Source organism: Sinohyriopsis cumingii, chromosome 10 (assembly GCF_028554795.1).
Source record: "Sinohyriopsis cumingii isolate HCF-2022 chromosome 10, ASM2855479v2, whole genome shotgun sequence".
Taxonomy (NCBI): Eukaryota; Metazoa; Mollusca; class Bivalvia; order Unionida; family Unionidae; genus Sinohyriopsis; species Sinohyriopsis cumingii.
In genome coordinates, this window is record NC_142970.1 from 64,408,024 (window position 1) to 64,433,487 (window position 25,464).

Below are 25,464 nucleotides of genomic sequence, written 5' to 3' on the forward strand. Positions count from 1 at the left end.
TTTCAGCCAATCAGAAAACGATCTCTAAAGTAAAACTTACTGTGATTGGTTTTGTTCAAAGTTCATGATCCTAACTCAGACTCAACAGTTCAATCATCTTCAAACTTATATTTAGGTAATCCAAAATCAGGGATTAGGGGAGTTTGTAGGTGTGCACAATAATTTATACAGAGTGGAATTGCTTTCAAAAGGCCACATTTAAGAGAGAGAGAGAGAGAGAGAGAGAGAGAGAGAGACTAACTCATTATGGTAATTCAAATAAGTATTTGAGTTCAGATTTTGTTACTTGGAAATTACAAAAATGGGCGAAGTATGCACACAATCTATTCAACTTGTACAAAGACTGTGCTGTTACAGAAAGTGGTCCCACTATGGAGTTAATCAATCAACCTCTGGGTGAGTCTGGCTTTGAAAGTCGATATTTTCTTGTTTCGATGGTACCTAATTCAACAGACGTTGCCTACTGAAAGATTATTAAACGCTCAAACAATATAAATGAAATATTTCTTTAATCACATAAAAACCACATATCACGAAACTGTACTAATTCACACTTGCATGCTATTTCTTGTCAGTAAACCTTTCAGAGGTGAATTTTAGTACTTGCAATACAAAACACGACCGAAACTCGCAATGCAATGTGTTATTCCGATCTCAAGTTACTAAACGAGGCGTACGTAAAAATAACCAGTTGATTCTCTACATTACGAAATCTAAGAAGGTCCTTATTACGGAACTAATCGTAACTGTCATCAAGTCGCGTGAGATTGTAAAGTATGACGTCTGCTCCAATAATTGAATAATTGGATAATTACTAGTTAGACAAATACGCCTGCTACCCATATTCAATAAGCTATCACTAAAATCTAGCTAAGCATAAAATGGAGTCTTACATACAAAATAAATACGCCCTTGACTTCCTACAGTACTAACAAACAAATGGCAATAGGTGTTGGAAATCAGTCCTCGAATTCACGCAAAATTCAGACTAGAACCGAGCAGTTCATGTATAATTTGAGATCTCCAGATGTGCATCTTGACAGTAGATGTTATGAATTAATTTTAATCTAGATATTTTCTGATAGGTTGCAAATAAAACTTTATCATCTTCAATAAATCTAAAACGTACAGTGATACTCGTCTTAAGCAGGCACTCATGAGAAGTGGAAGAAAAGTTTCAGCATCTTTAGACAGGTGTCCGCTCAATAAAGGTATAAGTCAACGCCGATTTTGTGCAAGGAACCTTAATAGTCCATGATTAAAGAAGGTTATTGCATAATATCGGTAACAAATTTCGAAATGTTAGACAGTAACAGCGACGACATTTCATCAACAACAACAAGAACACCATCACCTTCACCACCACCAATAATAATCACAACAATAGCAACAACAAGAACATTAATAATAATAATAATAATAATAATAATAACAATAAGAAGAAGAAGAAGAAGAAGAAGACGACGAAGAAGAAGAATTACAAACACATTCATAACGGTGATAATGATTATGGTAGTTATAATAGTAGAGGAAGCGAAAATGTGTAGGATTCCTCGAATATGAGGAAACATTAATATAATTTTACTTTTTATTTTTTCTTTGCAGACGCTGACCAGCTACTACATTTATTTAACTCAGGACAATACAATGACAGTAATGCTTTCTTGGTTTCAAAGACGTTGGAGATACTAACAGACAATGTACTCTCTCTCTCTCTCTCTCAGATGCACACACATACCTGATTAAATCACAACGTTGCTACTGTTCTTGACGTTATTACCAGATCTATCTCTGAATGACGTTGTTTCCGGATCTATCCCCGATTGACGTTATTACCAGATCTATCCCCGATTGACTTTACGACCAGTTCTATACCGGATTGACGTTCTTACCAGATCTATCCCCGATTTACGTTATTTTCCAGATCTATCCCGGACTCACGTTATCACCAGATCTGTCCCCGATTGGTTTTGTTTATGCACACAATTTCGGGAGGGAGTTTGCCCAGAGGGGACAGGACGGATAGTAACTATTTAATTACTGCGGATAATGAATACTCTGCGAGAAATTATTCTTCATCTCTAAGAAATGCCTTAACGGTCTAAAGTGATTTGTCGTTCTTTTCTCCTTTTATAGAGAACCCGGAACTGCCACGTCTGGTCCGTCCGTTCATGTGCTCATACCTGCACATGTTCGTTTGTGCAAACATAATGTACTGTAGAAAATTCTTGTAGACAGAGATATGGATAAATGTTATAAGGCCAGTAGGATCTGTATATTGTTGACCGTGTATGTATGTATGTATGTATGTTTGTATGTGTGTATGTATATATGTATGTATGTATTCTCTATTCTACGTGTTGGTGTTGTTTAATTTATAATTTATGTACGTATGTATGTATGTATGTATGTATACATGTATGTATGTATGTATGTATTCATGTATGTATGCATGAATGTATGTATGCATATATGTATGTATACATGCATGTATGTATGTTTGTATGTGTGTATGTATGCATGCATGTGTGTGTATGTATGTGTGTATGAATGTATGTATGTATGTATGTATGTATGTATGTATGTATGGATATATGTATGTGTGTATGTACGTATGTGTGTATGCATATATGTATGTATGTATTCTACATTTTACGTGTTGGTGTTGTTTAATTTATAATTTATGTATCTATGTATGTATGTATGTATGTATGTATATATATATGTATGTATGTATGTATGTATACATGTATGTATGTACATATGTATGCATGCATGCATGTATGTATGTTTGTATGTGTGTATGCATGCATGTGTGTGTATGTATGTATGTATGTATGTATTTATGTATGTATGTATGTATGTATGTATGTATGTATGTGTGTATGTATTTGTGTATGCATGTCTGTATGTTTTTATGTAAATATGTATTAATGTATGTATGTATGGATGTATTTTTGTATGTGTTTATGTATGTATGTATGTATGTATGTATGTATGTATGTATGTGTGTATATATGTATGCATGTATGTGTGTATGTAGGCATGTATGTCTGTAGGTATGCAGGTAGGAATATAGGTAGGTAGGTATGTATGTAGATAGGATGGTCGGCAAGCATGCAGGCAGGCAGGCACGGAGTGACGGACTGATGGATGGATGGATGGATGTATGCATCCATGTCTGTCTGTCTCTCTGTCTTTCTCTCTGTATGTATGAAGGCAGATGTGCAGCAATTTTTGATGCATTTTGTATTTAAAAAGGTAAGCATGTCTTCGCAGGTATGTACATGTATGGAGGTAGGTAAGTAGGAGAGTAATATGTTTTATATTTTTATAAATGCACATGAAGTGTAAATAGGTATAATCTGTATATGTCTGTATGTGTGTACTTGTCCATATGCAAGTAGGTAAGTTTGTTGTATATATATATATATATGTGTATGTGTGTATGTGTATGTGTGATAGTGTGCAGTGTACATATGTATAGTTTGTGTGTGTGCTCGTTTATTAATGCATTAGTTAACATAGAAATATATACGTATGTTCATTTTGTACGCACGTATGCCAAATCTATGATATACTTCTACAAGACTTCTAATGATGTATTCACAATTGATCATTGATTCAGCTATACAGCAACCCAATTGAACAGCATCGTTTATCATGAGACGTTCTATGCCATATTCCGAATCCGTGCAGTTTGCGTTGCCAGAAATTTCTTCAATTGCACCGGACAAGCGACAAGTATGTACCGGACATTGGACGGTTCATGCAATAACCTTGATCATCCAGAGTGGGGCATGGCCTTTAGGCCCCAGAGACGCTTGCTAGACCCAGAATATGATGGTACGTAGATTATCTACTAAAGTATATATTACTGTCTATCTTTCGTGACATGTTGTTGTCTGCTTTACATTTTAAGCTTTAATTAACTGCCATCTCTCGTTCGTTGTATCCTTTCGTTTTATATTGCTAGTCTGTCTGTCTGTCTATATGTCTATACATTTTTCTATTACATACTGTCATACTCGATCGAAATGCATATGTCTCGGTTTTAGGATATCTCATAATACAAAAAACAAAACTTGCCTACCAATTAGGTGTATCTGAAATGTAGAACCAGTTATAACTTCTTCAATGCTTTTAATTTTAAGTGATAGAAAGTTGTTAAGTATTTTTACCAGTAAATTATATGAATCAATCATCGAGGTCTTAAAGTATTAATTTTCAAATACCAGATGGAGTATCCAGTCCGCGAACCCATACTGCAAGCGGAACCGGAACTCTGCCCAACCCAAGAACCATCAGTAATGTAGTTCACGCTAACACGGGCACTAAGGCGACTTTAGATCAGAAGATCTCGCTGCATGTTTTCCAGTGGGGGCAGTTTTTGGACCATGACATTATCTCTACTCCAGTTTACACAGGTTATACCTGTATTTTTATTTATTTATTTATTTGTTCTTAGTTGTACTCAACCTGTCAAATGGTTTTTAACAACCATACTCGTCTGTGACTTATTCTGCATGCCATTCCGTTTGTCTGTCTGTCCCTCTGTCTGCTTGATCATTCTTCTTCAGCTTTGTATACAACACGAGGCTCCTTTCCGTTAAACTCGTGAATATTATTTTTATCTGTACCGGGATTCTGAACCTCACGATTTAAGAATGTTCACTTGTGGAATTATACATTAAATTGTTTGCAAAGAGGATGGTCAATTCTGCTTAAGGACGCGTTTAGGCAATGCAACATTTTTGACAAAGGATCAGAAAGTCGGTATTCATCTCAATTTAGTGATTGTCTTCAAAACAGGATCAAAAGTCATTTTAAAAGGAAAACACATTGGTACACACTTACCTACATATCAACAAAATCGTATGCATGGGTTCGGGTCTCATGTCAGTGTCTGAGAAAATTTGCCAGGTACCTTCCTTTTGTCGATGATTCTTATCGGGGTTTTCTTGGGTTTTCCTCTACAACCAATGTTGGCCGTTATGTGTAGACAGACTATCACGTGCTGAAAAATTGCAGTAAACCTATAACAACAACAACAATCTTCACATGTCAAAATTGCAGAGACATATTTAATTTTCATTGTTACTAATAACTGTGATGCATTACTCTGTCGTAACAAGTAATATCAGAACGTTGGCATAAACTAATATAATAATCATGGTATACGTGATAGTCACAACTAATGCTTTCTCATACGAGCAAATATCTGTATCGAAAGTGATAAAGAATGTTTAACAAATTAGCACTGCTTTATAATCGAAGGGAAACAGGGAAGATTGTAAAATAAAACTGTCGCATGCTTTTACAATTCTGACCAATTATGGCAGGGCGCGAATGATCAGGTCTGTGTTAATAAGACAGAGAGGCCAACATTGCTAGCTAAAGTTATTGACATCTTGTGTGAGAGCAGTAATTAGACCTAGCGAATATTTATACTTAAGTATGATAATTTAAAACTTTGAATTATTGTGTCTGGATGTGTTATCACAAAATTAGGTTGTTTAACACGTTCTATAACCGTGAAGCACACAAATCTGTAAATAGGTTTAGATTCAAGCTTTCGGAAGGCTTCGGGCATAGAATGAATGCGTATTGTTCGGGTTTCTGGCTTGTTGCAAATGCGTTTTGAAAATTAAATCATGGTCAGTGTTCACAATTCGTTTAGGGTCTACCTGACGCACTATAAAAAAGGAAAAAACTGAGCTTACAAACATCTTATCTGATATATTCAGGTTTGACCTTTCCGTACAGTTTTTTATTCGCATTTATTTCTAAATTGATCTTTTATTGAATTATTATTTATCTAATAATTAATTAGTTAATTAATTTGAGAAACTATAGTAAACTTACGAATTTATATTACTGAAGGATTTTTCAGTGTTACGCTTAATGTAACTTGCTGAGTGATGCAGAGAGTGGGAACTGTTAAAATGAGAGGATATGTTTCTGTGACTTATTGAAAATTTACCATAACATTATTTACATTATTTGATATCCCCCGTTTTACACCATAATACTTTGTTATTCTGTGCCTCATGTTGGCAAATCTTGAAAGCCTTAATTCACTGAAAGCTAAGATGAATGGAATAAAGTGATTTGTTTTTCGCGATATATATATATATATATATATATATATATATATATATATATATATATATATATATATATATATGATTCCCTTCATTCCGAAATGTCGCTTGCTTCCAGATTTTCAGGTTTCTTTAAGGCGATCTCTACTAGACGTGGTTGTGTGAAAAGGAAACGTTTAGCTTTGTACAGACTATCTTGTACTCAGAGTTTGTATACGTAGACTTTATTATCGTTTGAACGCAGGTCATTATTCTAATCCTTATATCGCTTTTCTAGGAGGAATTGTTAAGTTTTATCATCTTCCTGGGATCTGAATATGTTCTCCAGGTCCGATAATCTGCTTAATTTTTTAATCTCCTGTTCGATTTGCTGTAAATCCTTTTGGAAGTTAGGCGCTTCACTTGTTCTTTACCTTTTAAATGCCAGAAAAATCTGTCTTAACAAGGCTATTGTTTCTATTTTCCTCTCAGTTTGCAACAATCTGCATTTGTAACAATAAGATTTTATTAGCTCTTTTAGTAGTTTTTTGGTCGATGGCTATTAATTTACGAATTTATCTCTCCTTGTCTTAATTGTCCAAACACTTTTATCCCCCAAATTTAAACGCACTTGAGTATAAAAAGGTCTTTGTTCAAACTATTAACTACATCTGTTAATTTAACAGTATCTCCTAAATTAGTGATACAGTTTTGTTGAGCTTCACGTAACAGTTATTTGTGTAACATATATTGGGTCACCAACTGCAGTCTCCCAATCAATTATTTAGCGTATAACACGTGAACCTTTCAGACACCATTAGGACCTCTCAGTGACATCTGTTGCAGCTTGCTGTGCAATGTAATAAAAAATTTATTTTGCACGGAGAGCATAATGAAAAGGTAACTATTAGGTTGTCAATTGTGAAATGCACTGGTTGTTTTAAGTAAATATATAGAACACAAATGTTTTTAGGTATTAAGGGTGAAATATACATAAAGTCTGAACGAAAATCAGGTGATGCACATGAATTAAAGATCACAAACATAAGAATAAAACAAATGATAGTAATCTCGTTTAGGGCCCAGTTTAGTAAGAGAATCAAACCCGGGATCCCACTTCGTTAGCGACTTAAAATATGTGAATTTCGCAATCTGATATCCGGTAACTTTTTCCACCAATACAAATGATTTTCAGGATTTCTTAAACAGACGTAACGATCGAAGATCTAGATTGCAAGTGCAATGCACGCCAAAAACTAAAATATAAACTTAATTCTTCAGTTAATCAAGAAAACTAATTTAAGTACCTGAGTAAAAAGAGCAGTTGATACCAATAAAACCATCACCAACAGTTAAAACATCGTTCAGACCATTAGTCTGAAAATAAAAAGTTATCATTTAACAAAAAATTTATTCTCTACGAAAAAGGAACACGTTATATAAAAGCTATAAAATCCGTGAATACCGGAAATAAATTGTATTTAAGGCACTATTACATGGTGTAATTTCTTTTTCTACCCGAATATGTTGTTTTATCTTAATTTTTTGCTATTATTATGTTTGCTATATAAATTTTGAAAGAAGGTGTTATCAGCTGCAACATTTTCTTCTGTTTCTAAATTATATCTCTGTTACTGTAAATTTATGTTTCTATTGATAGGTAACCGAATAGCTTTATTCGTACTTTCTATTTGATTTCTTTCTTGCTTGTTTCCACCATGGTCGTGTTTTTTGTAATGTATTCTGATAAGATCTCTTAAACTGTATTGTAATGTTGATGAATTTCAGGAAGTAATGTTGGGACATTGGACTGTTGTGACACGAATCAAGTAAACGTAAATGCGTAAGTCCGATTTAACGTTTCACTGTTTGTTCTTTTTAAAATCATAGATTGATTCATTAAATATATAACCTAATAGTCCTACGTGCCCCCTCGCTCTCTCTCTCTCTCTCTCTCTCTCTCTCTCTCTCTCTCTCTCTCTATATATATATATATATATATATATATATATATATGCTACCTTCTAGCCTTTCTAAATAGATCCATATACACATGCAAGCATGCACACATAATTAGTTTATTACATAATGTTATTAGTGAGATAGACAGGTTTATAAATATATATAGACAGAACGGTTTTCGAATTCAACTTGCCTTGAAAATAAGAGACAGAGGGTGCATATTTAAACAAGGCCGAACTTGTGCTTCTGTTTGTGTAATTAATATAAGGAAAGTCACTATATCAAAAATTGTTTACATGTATCTTTCATTTCAAACAACAGAGAGAAGTGCATTCCAATTTACGTACCCAACGGCGATAGTTTCTTTAAAAACGGAACCTGCATGAACGTAAAACGCTCCACCCCGGCATTGGACGTGAGCTGCAATACGTTGAGTAAGTACAAAATAAAATACAAATCAGGACATTTTCGCGAGGATATACGTATGAGCTAAATTATTGGGAAAATAGTTTCCTAAAAAAATCTATTTTCAGATGCTGTGAATTTAAAATTTTCCTGGTATAATAATTTTCGTCAATTTGGATGTCCCCAAAATATGAAAGTACTGTAACAAAAAAGTCATATATTATTAGCTTTATCGCTAATAGCCACATATGTGTACCAGACATTTCATGAAATTAGCAGTTGTGTTAACAAATGCTACAAATATACGTTCCACTTTTTTCTAAAACGAAAATACACCAAGAAAACGCTTTGAACTCGAAATTGTTCTCCAGGAGGTAAATTAGAGATAACTTCTGACTTCCTGAATAATTGTATGTAGGAACAAGGCGCCTGATTTTTTTAATCGTGTTAGCACACAATAACAAATAAACATTTACTGGAAAAATATATTCGATGCTGCTCTGTTGGAAAAAGCGAGTCTAACACACACACACACACACACACACAAAAGAAAGCGTTTACTTCGCTATCAACAAAAATAATGTTATCGTCATGAGATGACTAGACTGTATTTTGCTGAAAATCGTGTGTGCACAAATTTCTTAAATATGCATTACTCCTTGACCAAGACAATTGTATTGATTTATTTTTTATTTTTATTATTTTTAATTTATTTATTTACAGCCGGACCACGACGGCAAGAGAACCAGATAACCTCGTACATTGATGCCTCCAATGTGTATGGTTCCTCAGCAGCTGAATTAATCAAATTTCGAAACCCAAATTTGTCCTGCAATCTTTCAATCTTTCCATAGCTATCCCTTCGTGTTATATATATATATATATATATATATATATATATATATATATATATATATATATATATATATATATATATTGAAATTCTCTTATCATTAGGAATTAATTGAATATAATGAAAATATAAGGAGTCCAGATCTCTTGCATTTCTGTTCTTTTTATTATTAACCTGACTACCATGAATTAAAAAGTAAGTCGGACGCGATATATCCAAACGTATATGGTTCAGATAAGATGTATTTGGGTGGAACATCCATCATTCAGTTGTATATGGTTCTAATACAATGGCATTGGATGGGATATATATTTTCTATAGATCTCGGTATCAATACTACTTACCAATTTTATCTAACATCATTCTTAAGGTCTTCAAGACCGATGTTCATATTTCCTTCTCACACATTTCACTGACGTCTGAGCATTTATATTTCTAGCAGGATACAAGACTAATTGGCACAAATGCCAAACCTTTTAAAAATATCGGAAAGCGGAAAAGGAGAGGTATGAAATGAATACAACGATAGATTCGTGTATAGTCACACTCGGAGTAAATTACTCGCTCAGTTTGGACGTAGGGATACGTTCTGCCCGTTAGCCTAGACATATATGTACGCCATATTGAGCATGTTCTTTCTGCCTACTTGTAAGATAATATACTATGAGACTAGCTGTCAAGCCTAATCTAAGCAGCATGTATTGGGGCAAACCAAAACTCATTTTGTCATTCATTCCATATTACATATTCCACGAAAAGGTTGTATAATTTTTTTGTTGAAATAATGAGTTCTTTGCTTTACTCTAACTGAAGATTTTCCCGAGTATATGACTGCCTCCGATGGTGACAACCTCCCAGCAGGTGATGACAATTCGAAGTGCACTCTGACAGTGACAGGGGAGAGTTGTTCCGTCGCTGGTAAGTTCAAGACGGCCGTACCAATGTACTGCGGGCACGTGTGTTGAATGGTAAATACACATGTGGCAATGCATGCTTAGAACGTCAGTATGCTTTAAGCTATGGATAATCTTACTTAGCGCGGTCAGCTTAAGGAATTCTTATTCCTGCTCAATTATAGATAAATTGCCAAGCAATTGTATGTACTCATGGATGCACAGCTTTATCAGTGTTAAAGAGACATTTGTTGTACGTTTCTGGAAAGATAAGATACGAACTGGCAACGTGCTGGACACAAGCGAGTCGTTTTCTAATGAGCGGCGGTCACCAACTACATACAAATATGTAAAACAATGGAGTTTTGAATACTCTTGAGAAAGTGGCCATCAACAACTGTTGTCATAATGGACAAATAGGATAGCCTTAAAAAAGATATGCGTAAGTGGAAATTTTATAAATTTAACCAACGCTGCGCGCCATTTAGCGTATTTTTGAAAAGGTTTCTGCAACATGGATGAGCAATTACAGAAATATAGGAAAGAAGTGACAGTCTGATATCTTATTTACGGAATTCTGCCAACTGTTGTTTTCTTTTCTCTTAATGGGATAATTTGTTTTGAGTAAGTAATACGTTTAAAATATTGACAGTTATAAAGGTTTCTTAATCTAGAAAATAATCAATTATTTTAGACTGACAAACCCATGGCTACAAGTATGACCAACGTTCAGATAAAGGTTCCGATTAAAAATTAAATATTCATCTCGTACTAAACGAACATGCATTGTTAACTGTATCAAAATTGTATGGTTGCTATAAAGATAAAATTGTGTCGCATCCGATTAATTTTAAAGCTAAAAGAAAGCTGTCTGTTTGTATTAACTGCTATTGCTCGATACGGCCACCCCCCAACCCCCACCGTGCAAACAGATATCCAACCACATATACGAATGCTAATATATATATATATATATATATATATATATATATATATATATATATATATATATATACTCATTATTCCCACTATGAAAACAAAGTCATATATGGACATCGTTCTTTTGCATACCAGGGCCCAGCAACGTGGAATGAATTGCCCATTGAACTTAGACACAAAGACACAGTGATCCTATTCAAGAGTGCTCTCAGAACTCACTTATTTCGACTGCAAGAACAAACTTAAAGACCTAATAATGTTTCCTACCTTAAGTATTCTCAGCATGTTTTTTTATGTTTTCTAATTTCATGGTGTTTGTTTTTGTAATCATATCATTATATGTTTTTTATCTTATAGGTGTTGTCTAATGTTGTAAAGCGCTTAGAGCTTATAAAGATTAGGCGCTATACAAAGTCCTTATTATTATCATTATTATTATTATTATGTATATATATATATATATATATATATATATATATATATATATATATATATATATATATATTATTTTCTTATTATTTATTATTTTCTTAATGTGGAATCTATATTATGACAAGGCTTAAAATCCATTTTCAATAATCATATCGTCATTCATCACAAATATGCATTTGACTGCCCGTTAAATATCGACTTCAAATCAAAATGTGATGGTTGTCATAAAGGTAAAAATATTTTCAATCAAGACGAACAAAAAAGAAACTATCCGCCTGTAATAATTGATATTTTTCGATTTTGTCACTCGCATGAGTGTACAAAGACACACACACAAATAAACGAATGCTGGTTATGTATTTAATTTGTAATGTGGAATCAATATTAAGATAAAGTTGAACAAAAAAAAAACAAAAAAAACCAAAAAAACATATCATACCGTCATTCCCAGGTGACTCTAGAGTGAATGTTGTACCCAGTCTTGGCTCCTACCACACACTATTTGTACAGGAACACAATCGTATCGTGGATCTTCTCAAAGGACTAGGGTGGACAGATCCAGAGGAATTATTCCAGGAGGCCAGGAAAATAAATATCGCCCAAATTCAGCACATTACATACAATGAGTTTCTTTCCTGGCTCCTAACACGTAAAGTCATGACTAGTAATGGCCTCCTCAATACTGGTACTAGAGTGACTTACTTCAAAGGCTACGACCCGACCATAAACACTGACATTGCCAATGATTTTGGAATAGCATACAGGTAAAAAATAGTTCCGGTCTATCACATTCATACAATTTCAACATTACCTTGTGTAAACTGTTTTGATAGCATTATTCACTCAAGTAATATATATATATATATATATATATATATATATATATATATATATATATATATATATATATATATATATCTATATATCTATTGGCGTCGTAAATAGGCATATTCATAACATAACAGAAAGAACTTTAGATCAATATCTAAATATCTAAATATCTAGCTTGCCAGATGGATAGATAGAGAATTAATGATAAAAATGAGACAAAAGAGACAAAACAAATTGAAAGATTTGGTTAAAGATATATTATTTGAAATAAATAAACAATTGGGATCGAGCTGCAAGTTGTCTATTAGTTGTATGATGGATGGTTAAAGAGTCATCTGGATCAATGGATTTAAGGATGAATAAGAGCGTAGATGAATGGACGGGGAGATGTTAGTATCGATGAACATCTCTCTCTCTCCTATATATATATATATATATATATATATATATATATATATATATATATATATATATATATATATATATAACCATGCCGTTTAGAATAGGACATTCCTGGATAACGAATGAAATGAAACTTCACACAGAGAGTACAGAGACGACAGATATCAATGACCCGGATCTGAAAAATATTGAGAACACGTATCTTAATCCTCATATGCTTTACATGAGGGGAAGAACCGGAGCACATCGAATGCTGAAATGGATGACAGAAACAAAATGCCCTAAAACCGACAGGTACCTATATATGCATCGAGTTGTTTACTTGTACATATCCATATATATCTATCGGTATGTCTATGTACCTAACTATATATAAGTCTGTCTATCAATACATGTATCTTACACGTTTTGGAGACACTGAGATAGGGCGAAATCAAATACTAAATATTACATCTGCATGATGGCAGAACAAAAATGTTCTAACGGGTTAGGGACAGAGTTCATAGATATTAAAGGTAGACGATGTCTAGATACTCACACAGTACAAAAGAAATGGAACCACAAAATGCGTGGATTTGATTTGAAATTAAATTACAATAGGACAGTGTACGATCTTTTCGACTAATTTTTCATCTCCTTCTTAGAAATGTAAATGTATCAAGTGCATTAGTTTGATACATGATACTAGTTGCATGTGCTGTAAAGACTCTAACAGATTAAACAATATTTGGTCCCTCTCATTTTTTCACGTTTGATTACACGCATGCATAATAAGACTGCAAACTGTAGAGTTTCGAGGTGACATTGAAAAACTGAGATGACAATGGAATACGCCAACACACGAGTACTACTGATAACACACGAGTACTACTGATAACACACGAGTACTACTGATAACACATGAGTACTAGTGATAACACACGAGTACTACTACTGATAACACACGAGTATTACTGATAACACACGAGTACTACACACGAGTACTACTGATAACACATGAGTACTAGTGATAACACACGAGTACTACTGATAACACACGAGTACTACTGATAACACATGAGTACTAGTGATAACACACGAGTACAACTGATAACACACGAGTACTACTGATAACACATGAGTACTAGTGATAACACACGAGTACTACTGATAACACACGAGTACTACTGATAACACATGAGTACTAGTGATAACACACGAGTACTACTGATAACACACGAGTACTGCTGACAACACACGAGTACTACTGATAACACATGAGTACTAGTGATAACACACGAGTACTACTGATAACACATGAGTACTAGTGATAACACACGAGTACTACTGATAACACACGAGTACTACTGACAACACATGAGTACTACTGATAACACACGAGTACTACTGATAACACATGAGTACTAGTGATAACACACGAGTACTACTGATAACACACGAGTACTACTGATAACACATGAGTACTAGTGATAACACACGAGTACCACTGATAACACACGAGTACTACTGATAACACATGCGTACTATTGATTGCCTTTTTTAGAATTGTTGTTAATAAACAAAACCCTTTCCGGAACAGAGATCTAGCCAATCAATCGCATGGTAGACTCCAGTCATTTAACGTTAGAAACGAATAAAGAGCGAGCTTCATTCATCGTGCGGCGGACGATTAGATTATAGAATGCCTCATAACATGTTTTCGTTCTATCTTATACAAACAGTATTAACTTGTCCTACAAGGTCATATCTTCTAATCATAGCATCTACTAATTAGTTCTCGCTACATTGTTTCTCCTCAAATGCTTTATCCTCTACATTATTACCATCCAAACTTCACACATGTTTAAAGATTCGTGGAAGATGGAGCGAGAAACAAGCTGTATTTGTCGAACGGTGTAAGTTATGACCTGGCGGCCTTAAACATAAACAGAGGAAGAGACCACGGAATTCCTCCTTACTGGAAATACCGGACAGAATTATGCGGTGAATCACTGGCTGATCCAAGTTCTTGGGCATCTCTGACATGGCACGATAGCACCACCATAGCACTACTGAAGAGTGTCTATCAGTAAGACAAACTTTTTTCAGTTCTACAATCACTCACACATTCACACAAACACAAAGAAGGCCAAAACATGTTTAGGCTTTGTATTCACTAAACTCCTCATTTGGTGAGCACAAATATACTCACATCTCTAATGATTTAACTCCAGAAACCAAAATAATAGGTGTTTGGTTTCACGCGTACTTGCAATAAATGAATAATTATTTTAATAATAAATGAAGAAAATCATTTGAAGAGAAGCAAGCTCCGTTTACTTTGCAAGTTGGCATTGCGAATAAATTTCATTACTTAGAGTAAATTGAGTGTTCCATCGTGGCCATGGTTCCCTGTGTACAGACAGTTCGAACACCCCGTTGCAAAATCTGCTGGCGTTAAGCGTATAAATTCTCCTTTTTTACTTCAGAAGTTATAGTCAAAAGCAAATGCTTTGAAATACAAGGATACGCAACACAAATTTCATGATCTTTTCAGATTCACTATAAACACCGGAAACTTTGTAAAACCTTAAGTCTGACAGCCAATTCAGATCCTAAATCTTAGTCCCAACGTATTTTGTTCAAATAATATGGGAAAACGTATTCCAAAACGTTGGCATCCTAGTTAAATATATATCACAAGTAATGAAAGGGCATACACAGTTAGACACAGATGCTCCGCAGTCATGATGTTATGAAATATCTTGACATCTTCCATTATGCGAGTCGGCAAACAAGATTCGAGAAATTTAAATTCATCCTTGGATAGTGACATCCCTGAACAAATCGCAGAGTGGTTGTGTCGTTGTCATGATCGTGTATAGGACACAAATACCTCACTGATACATAACACACGAAGGGTTGACCTCCATCAGTGCAGATGCAAAGTAATGGTCATAGGCAATAGAACACATTCTAGTTGGGCGGATCAATACCCATCATATAAGACATTCTTTTCGTGATTTAAATGCTTTTACGGGCATCCAAGATGATGCACCACACGATTAAATCTTGGACGTTTCGATGGCATATGGTTTATATAAGGAAATATGATCGCAAATTTTAAGAATTGTATGCACATTTTACCGTCATAAATTATTTAATATACATTGATATAACTCGAACATTTCTGCCTTTAGCTCTGTGTTCAAGAACTATATCGTTATGTTTTATTTCTGGAAGGATTTATCTTCTTAAAATATTAATCTTATGCAATTCCTTCTCTGAATATGTTTACGATCTGCTGACGTCCTTCTAACCTGTTATATACATTTAGATTTTGTTGTATGTGTTCAATGCCACTTATCATCACATGATATACCATAATAGGCGTTCAAAATATCTGGTGCAGGAAGAACCGTGAAAACCCTTGGATGAACCACCCACCATCAGGATTTCTACTGGCAATCTTACGCACATGCCTACGTTGGCCGAGCCTAGATCAGTACCCATGCGTACAGAGAGGAGGTGGGAGTGATCTGTAATGTCAAGCGTCTTATACCGCTCAGTCACCGCTCCAGCCCAACATATCTTGAGATTTAATATAATGATGCAGAAACAAAACATGTTTCTGTATCTACTGTTGAGATTTGTGGAGAGTAAAGGCTCAGTGGATTATTTTTCATATTAGCCTTAAGTGTCCCTGTTTATATCAATATTTAGATTGATTAATCCACAACACCACCAACGCACGTCACCTAACACTCCTTGTACCAAACTATTCTTAATATCAACACTTGATATCGAACTAATTGCAATGATTAAAAAGCTATCCGCAAGAGCAAGAGGGCATATGTGACATACGGTTTACAAGATCTAAGAGAAAATAATGGAGTGCACCACTTATACGTTTAAGTCAGTACACTTCCACTAAGCCGAGGCGAAGAAAACTATGAATTGAATTGTATTTTCAAAATGTTACAAAGGACATGTTGCAGACCATGGCACATATGCAAAAAATGCTAACGAATCTCATTTTTTGAAACAGTTCTACTAACCAAATAGACATGACATGATACACTTAATCCTAGGTTGATCCCTTTAAATTTACGTGAATTTATCAATTTACATCTTAATTCATACAGATCACCGATGGACATAGACTTGTGGACTGGTCTTGTCACCGAAAAGATTTCCACACTCATCGTCGGTCCAACACTAAACTGCATCCTTTTAGCGCAGTTCAAGGCCCTCAAAAATGGAGACAGGTTTTGGTTTGAGAGGCCGGAACCGGAAGGGTTTTCAATCGGTGAGTCAAGAATGTTCCAAAGGTAATGACTATCCGGCTAAATAAAACAATAAGCTAGATGTTAAAGATGAGGAGGTACAATTTATAAAAGGTGAGCGCTGTTTTCCGGTTTAGTAATCTGTTGTCCTTCACTATAGATGATTTCAACTCTCTAAAAAATAATGTCTTTAAAATAATGTATCACTCCTTTCTTCTTTTCTTGAAATCAGTGAGATGCACTTCTAGTGTCTCTTTACCGAAATATATGTTCAGACATGCATGCTATTTTTTATATTAATTCCTTTCTTAAGGACTTTAATACACCTTTGTCATCTTTAACAAATACAGTTTTAATTATTGTGTTCCAGCAAAACTGACCGCCATAAAACAAACATCCCTCTCGGCCGTGCTGTGTGCAAACGTTTATGACGATAACTTCGTTATCCCTAAAGATGCGTTCCTCGCGGCAGACACCATAAAGTAAGATTATAGTATTTTGGTAATTTTCGTGACCGTTTTCTCACTGTTTTTGTGGATATCGCATTATTACAAAGTGAGACATTAGCAACGTGTTGGCAAGGTTTGAAAATAGAAAGGTAGAAATTTATAAAAGGCTATGAAGGACGACTTATGTTAAAGTATGAAGCATTATATACAGCAACAAATGGTGGAATCAAGTTAAAATGAATGTATGTTTGTAAATGTAACGAATTTATCTTTAGTGCATATTGGAATGTTGGATATCAGTCCATAACGATAAAATATCATTATTTTGTGTATTTTATTCTTCGATGTGGGATGATTCTACACTTTCAAACGGGGGCAATGTAGAGACTTATGGTGTAAATAATCTTTGAGATATATACGTCCCTCTGTACGACCTTTTTATTGTTCCCAACGTTAATAACAGTCAAAATGGATTGCCATGAGACCCTGATAACATTTGTAAAATGAAATATACTTGCCAAATGAAAGATGAGTTTCTTTTGCATACCATCATGAAGGTGCTGACATTGGTACGAAGCGAACATAAACGTATATTCACTATATGGAAGTTAACATGGCTTCCTAAACTGACGTAAACGTAACACTTAAGTGTAATATATTTAGCAGCGACCTAGTTTCAGTAGCAGAGATGCATTGTCTTAAATGAGTACATTCACCAGTAAACGAGACCAGAAAGTATTCGAAGAGTTAAACTTACTCCGAATTTAAGTAACATGTGATATGTAGTGTCAACTTACCAAATAGACCGCAACATTTCAGCTATTCCTTTGGATTTGGGGTGAACTCTTGACAACAGAGAACGCAAAATCCTTAGGAAAGTGGTACGCGTACAAGCGAGTTTAACAATGAAGAATCTGTTGCTTATTATAAAGGGATCAAAAGAAGAAAAAAAAAGAGAAAAGAGGCAATTTAGAAACGATAGTTGTTTGAGTTACCTTAAACAAATATGAAGTACTTCATTGGTACCGTACGTGAACAATCCTCAGGCAGGGGTAGGGGTACGGTTTGTTTTCTTAGCAGCAAGAAAACTACATATACAGCAGTGTGCATTTCCATCTGAAAATAAAGGGGACATCTGTGTATGTGTCTCTGTGTGTGTGTGATTTGGATTTATAACGTAGCTTTAAAAAAAAGATTCAGTCATATCGCTATAGTGATATCTAGCACTGGGGCATCGTGCCGCAGACATGTAGCATGATGTCCCATTCAGTCACATTATTCATGACACTAGGCCGACGAGTCCTAACAATAACCGCTTAAAGGAGACCAGAAACCAATGGAAATATAGAATAATAATAAAAGTACTATAGCAGAAAACCTTATTACGAAGTATCATCTGCGACCGTAATGCCAATATTAAAATATTGGCCTATCTTCTAGGAGCTGAATTTCCGTGACCTCGTATGCATAATTTCCGCGCCTATTCGGTTACTTTCGGGATGTGACGTCATAGTAGCGACTCCAGCAGCCCAAGTGGGAGTTGCCAGAGTAAAAGACAATACCGTTTTGCGTTGCTTACGGGTGTAACAGAACATTAAGAAAAGCCTGTGGACAACATTTTTTTTCTTTTCCGAAAGATAAAGGCATAATGAAAGAATGAATACTTTATTACAAACGAGTCGATTTCAAAGCAACACCATACAGCACTATGTGCTCGTTACATTTCTCAAAGGACTGTTACCAGAGGGATTCTGAAAAAATGTGGCAGCTCAAAGATACGCAAATGCTAGGCCTAGACTAAAAGTTGGCGCTGTTCCAGACATAACGTTGAATATTTTAAATCCTGGGAAAAGTGTTAAACATGCGAGTTACGAAAATAGGCAGAAGGCCGAGTAAGTGACCACAAAATGCAACAATCAATTCACAGATCTTTTATTTACACCAGCAGTGCTAAAAATAAATCTGATAGCCCGACACCCTGGGCCCCTCTGGTTTTAGTTCCGGCCCATCCTGTATTCAAAGTGAGGTGCCCGTCAGGCTTGTCGAAACAAAAATTGTTTGCCTGAGGAAACTTTGATCGCGCTGGTGAAATGAGTAAATGTATTTTCAAGATGTTGACATACATGCCTTAACACGGCACAATCTAAATCAAATCACTACTGTCCCAGGTGAAATTTAGATTTGATTTTAATCAAATGGAGGCTTTGCCAAAAATAATATTCTAAACCTGTCTTGTTTCGAGAAAACACAATTTTCAGTAATCTTATAAAAATTACAAATTTAAAAAAAAAATCATTGTATACATGTAGTATGTATAAACGGTAATCTGTAATGATTGGAACTGATATAAAACTATTCCTTGGGCAGTTTAAATAGCAGCGATTAAAAGAAAAGAGGTCAAAGTTTCACATTAAATGTCTGACAATAGAAATTGGGGGGAGGGGAGACACTATTGACCAAACCCCCAACCCCTTGCCCCAATGTGCGTGCGCCCATGGGACGTACCTTTTCTCCATGTGATACGCCTTATTATTCCCCCAGGACAAGCCCATTTTGCCTATTCTGGTCAGCTCTGGCTAAATTGCAAAATAGCTAAAGTTTTAATTTAAGTACGCAAACAATAAAGCCGGTGTGGCTAATGAACAGACTCCTTATCCTTGCATTGATCTTGTGAAAAGGACTGCCCTTCGGACATACTTCAAAGAAACCATGTTCGACAGTGTGTGTATGTGTAAGCACCAGCAATTGATTGCCAAAATAAACGATGCCTATTTTGTTGTTGCTTACGATGCCATGGACTTCAGGTTTAAGTCTTAATGCATGTAACACTGGTTGCTGAACAAAATATTTATTCAGAATTAGTTCTTTAGGGCCACATATACTGCATGGTATATTTTGTTTTATTCCTTGTAATTTAATCATGGTAATTAAACTTTACATATACGGTAGAGGAATGTCAGGTGTTAACTGGCCGAGTTTCTTCGGCGGAAATGGAGATGCGATTTTGTTTGCAGAGAAAATTTCACAGTGATCATTCATTTAAGCTAATTGGTGACAATTTTATTCTTTTAATTTTTTTTATACTATAGTACTGTTGTAGTTGTTTAAAAACATCTGAAATTTACTTGAATAATGTTTAATTTTCACGTTCTATTTACTGAAGAAGAAAAAAAGAAAAAAAACTGTTGTGTGATATTAATTATTTCGTCCATTGCCGGATTTAGATGTGTGTGCGTGGGATTTGAACTGTTAACGTAGCTTTAACAATTTTTCAGTCATATCACTACGATGTCTGCAGTGTGGCAGTTTAGACTGTGGATTGCATACGTTATATCTGTTTATAAATGGTTTGGGGTTGGGTTTTTTTCTTCTGACAAATGAAAATTGACAGACATAATGTAATAATCGGGACTTCGCTGCGAAAAATTTAGAGATATTACGAGATCGGGCTGTAGATGAGGAAATACCCCCAAAATCGGGAGGTTTTTCTCCCGGCTTGAGAGTTGACAGGTATGAACTGTCCGTGCTTGTGGAATTTCAGTCAGGGCTTGAGTTTATTTAAGTCACCAGTCCGGGGCCTGTGCATAATAAATTTCTTTAAGCACTGACCAGTACAGTACATAAACTTATATATCAGACTGCAAGTTCAAGTTTTGAATGTGCAACCCAAGTATGGTCTCCTTCCGTCTGCCTCGCTCGCCAATGTTTATGTTTGTATTCGAGGACTGGCTAGTATTGCGTCACGGTACCACGTGATCTGTCGTCTCATCAAAACTCGGAAAAACTCGGCAATTTACGGAATCGTGTTATCTTCCATGCAATAAAATCACTACCCGCTTACGATATTTAATTTATAAACATGACAGTCGGATTAAAATCTATAGAGAATTACATACGTAAAAGGAAAATTTTGATTTCTAGTCTCCTTTAATGCTGAACGCCATGTGAGGCAGCTGTTAGTACCATTTTTATGTCTTTGGTATGACTCGGCCGTGGTTCGAACCCGCGACCTGACGCATCCAGGGCAAACACTAATAAAGGGCATGCAAAAAGATATTGTGTATGCATGTAATTTATAATGGTAAGATAACTGAATGAATACAAGTATCATTAGGCGAGGTTTGCTTGAATTGTCATCATTTTATGTCGTTTATTCTAAACTTTAATACACATTTTGAAATATTACATATGGTATAAGGGAAATAACTCAAAATACCTTCTTACAGGTACAGCTGGTGCTTTTCTTTGCTGTATTTTCATACAAGAAATATTATTTCATCGAGATGTGAATTCATATTTCATTACTTAAACTGCAGGATCAGAAAAAAATCAAACCCTTAAACTTCGTCCGAATTTAATTAAAGCGTGAAATACAGCTTGAACTGGCCACCTTTAATTATAAGCCTATACATTTACAGGAATCTGGCCGTTCCCTGCTCACAGATACCAAAACTGGATCTCAGCCCTTGGAGTAAGTCCGCCAAGCGGAATTTGGACACAGGAAAAGATGACCTCACGAACAAAGTGGCGCACCTACTCCTGAAAATTCTAATAGAGGGAGAGGCTGGTGATGAAAAGAAGTAAAATTCGTGACGACTATGACCAAATTTTTTTCTAATGTTTTAGTGAGCTCCTAATATATTTTTATGCAAAATGCATATCAACATTACAATTGAACTGAATTAGAAGAATAAGGAATCAAATACATTTCTGAGTACTGACTTTATAATCTTTTAATGCTATATCTTTAATGATATCTTTATATCTGTGTTCCTGTCCATCTTTTGATCTGTGTCTTTTTTCTTGATTTATTTTCATATATCAATCAATAAATAAATTTCCCTTTAGATCATTTCAAGGACAATTGCATACTGATGCAGTGTACAACTGATATTGCTCGTTATATCAATACTTTATGTGATGACTTTATTTTCTTTTTCGTTTGCTTTATCTATTTTGTCGTTTGCTTTATCTACTTTTTCGTTTGCTTTATCTACTTTGTCCGACCGTAAGATCCTGCTATTTCAAACAGTATCAATCTCTTTTGAAATGATGTACCAGTGTGACCTCGGGTTTTTATACATGTGATATGGTAGTGAAATCATATCTTTTGAATACAATGAATTACTTCAATTGTGCCCTGTTTAATTCATAACAACACCCATAGAACATTGATCGGATAGGGCCAGTCCGATTTCAGACATACGTTTAATCTAAAATTTAAGAGTTGAAGTTATTTCAGTAAACACAGAACCTAGCAGCAGAAACTGATGTATATGACACAATGTATAATTTTTCAAAACTTTGCACTAGCCGCAGATACATGAAGTAAAAATATAGTTCTCGCATGCATGTCAGCCTTCCTTATCCCCTTTATACTATAGGTGAAAAGTTTCCTCTTTTGTGTAGTGACCAAAAGTAAGGTATTAAGCCGCTCTGTGACCATACATAGTACATTACAGCTTTTTAGCACTTGTTTGGAATTTTGGATGAATTTTCGAGATTTAAAAGTACAAAATGCCAAGGAAAACAGAAAGGTGTGGCCATCCCAAGCAAGTCAAAAGAGGAGGAAAGTTTGTTTCCAAAATGGAGGTGTTAGCTTAAAATAAACGTATCAATAGATAAAAAATATTAAGAAGGGAAATAGGTTGAGGCATGATTCCATCTATCACAGAAGAATTTGCAGGCAAAACTACTACTTCATCCTAGTAGCCCCATAACTAAAGGTAGAGTAGTCTGCATTTATATCTGAAATGCATGAGTGCAAAATTCAAATCATACAGATACATGCATTTTATATTGGATGTATACCAAAAATTTAAAGTAATGCTAAGGTAGTGTGTGTGTGTGTGTGTGTGTGTGTGTGTATGTGTGTGTGTGTGTGTGTGATTTGGATTTTTATCGTAGCTTTAAAATGTATTCAGTCATATCGCTACGATGTTTGCAGTGTGGCAATTTATAGCGATCCAGAACTGGGGCATCATGTCGCAGACATGTGGTATGATGTACCACCCATTCACATTATCCTGACACCAGGCCGACCAGTCCTAGCACTAGCCTCTTAATGCTGAGCGCCTAGCGAGACAGCTGTTAGTACCATTTTAATAAGTCCTTGGTATGACTCGGCAGGGGTTCGAACACGCGACATCCTGGATCTGAAGCGGACGCTCTAACCACTAGGCCACCCGAACGGTTAATATTCAGGTAGGGAGGGAAAAGGACAAGCAACCTATTTACCGTTTTCAAAGGAATACACTTTTCAGAGAAATCATTTGCCAATTTTGGCACAATAATATAATGTTTAAAATAATATGCCACGTATATTTCATATAATTAATATCATCAAAAAACGTTAACAACGAGCATTTTTAGTTCTAGAAATATTATGAAATGAAATACCCACTTGTACGGGACTGTCTTTCCTTTACACCTTTGTGCACGCAATAAAAAGTACTTTATGGAAAAGTAGTTTCAAGCATTTAAATTCAAAATTAAAAAATGACCAAAGTGAGAAGATGCCAAACCATTCGGATCTCCTAAGGCGACACCAAAAATCTAAAGAATGGGGGATGGGGGGTATCGATGTAACGAACAATATGTGCTCGATGTGTTTACTTCCCAAAATGTCCATCCAGTTTGAGGAAACTACAAACGAACATGTTGGACAGAACCTTGTAAAAGGCACTAGCTGATTATAAATGAAGCTTAACAATATATCTGGGAAATGTTAACTTATTACATTTTCTTTAGCCTATCATGGGACATACTGGCTTAAAGATATTGCCTTTGTCTACCAATATTATTGTTCCTAGAAATCATTAGTATTTCCATTGTGTACCATTAGTATTGCCCGTGTCTACAACTAGTATTGATTAGTCTACGAACATGATGTAAATAATACATATTTATAAACTGCACAACTAATTTAAAGAGAGGAATATCTAGAAAAAGTTCATTATTGCATAATATTGAAAAGGAAAGGGAGACTGAAGATCATGTCTTTACAACGTACTAGAATTACTTTACTTAGCATATCTATGAGCTACACCGTGTCTATGGCAACCGGATCAGCTTCCTTCTATCCTACAATTCAAATTGAGAATACCAGATTTTATAGTTATTATATTATTTTTGTCCAAAATGTTTCCTTTTCCTAAATGTACAGTTCCACTATAAACCACACGATTTCTTGTTCCAAATCCACTGCATATTCCTTCCCAATAAAGTTATTATTTAAATACATGTTCGACGAAATAAATCTTCTTATATATATATATATATATATATATATATATATATATATATATATATATATATATATTTCTTTCATGCCAGCTATATTTATTCATGCATGCATAAATATATACATACATACTTACATACATACATACATACATACACACACAAACACACACATAAATACATACATACATATTCTCTTACACGCACACACGCATATGCACGCATGCATCCATCCATCCATCCATCCACCATCCATCCATCCGTACGTACGTACGTACGTGCATACATACATACATACATATGTAACAATATGAAATTTACTTTTAGACCCGCTTCTAATATACATGTTTACGCAGGTCATATCGACAAAGACTAAATCCTGCATGAACGGAATGTTGTTCAATATTGTTGCATGATATTGTATTCGTAAAACATACACGAAGTTCGTATGTCTTGTTTCTCGCTTTCTCTCATTAATGGTCTGATATCAGAAATTATGGTAGAAAATGTATAGGAAACTGATGGATCGAGGCGCGTATTGAGGAATAATTCTAAGGAATATAAAATTTTGCAATGCAAGTGAGGACGCACGTTTACACCGATCGACTGTGCCATCAATTTATATTAAGGACGCACATAACCTTTTACCAAACGATGGAGCCTACAGACAATAGAATGTCATGGCCAATTGGGACTCCCGTTGTCTAG

The 25,464-nt window shown here is 35.0% G+C and overlaps 2 protein-coding genes across 3 annotated transcripts in view; both read left to right on the forward strand.

Moving 5' to 3' along the window:
- Positions 1-23,784, forward strand: part of LOC149790275 (salivary peroxidase/catechol oxidase-like) — a 69,452-nt gene extending 45,668 nt beyond the window's left edge. Inside the window, exon 15 of one of the 2 annotated variants that reach the window (XM_089972318.1) lies at positions 21,933-23,784. In XM_089972318.1, the coding sequence (XP_089828444.1) occupies positions 21,933-22,098 (166 nt within the window). In that variant the 3' untranslated portion in view covers positions 22,099-23,784. The remainder of the gene's footprint in view (positions 1-21,932) is intronic. The other variant, XM_089972317.1, reaches the window with a different exon arrangement.
- Positions 2,926-9,311, forward strand: LOC149790276 (peroxidase mlt-7-like). Its single transcript, XM_089972320.1, has 5 exons — positions 2,926-3,846; positions 4,239-4,427; positions 7,872-7,926; positions 8,367-8,479; positions 9,174-9,311. The coding sequence occupies exons 1-5, from the start codon at positions 3,747-3,749 to the stop codon at positions 9,302-9,304; spliced, it is 588 nt and encodes a 195-aa protein (XP_089828446.1). The 5' UTR covers positions 2,926-3,746; the 3' UTR covers positions 9,305-9,311.
- Positions 23,785-25,464: the final 1,680 nt, after the last annotated feature.

Excerpts from the sequence above, each read along its gene's own strand:
- LOC149790276 (XM_089972320.1), top strand. The coding sequence starts at position 3,747 with ATGTACCGGACATTGGACGGTTCATGCAATAACCTTGATCATCCAGAG. Across the intron at positions 3,847-4,238 it reads GCTAGACCCAGAATATGATG|ATGGAGTATCCAGTCCGCGA; the intron begins GTACGTAGATTA and ends TTCAAATACCAG. Across the intron at positions 7,927-8,366 it reads AATCAAGTAAACGTAAATGC|AGAGAAGTGCATTCCAATTT; the intron begins GTAAGTCCGATT and ends TTCAAACAACAG.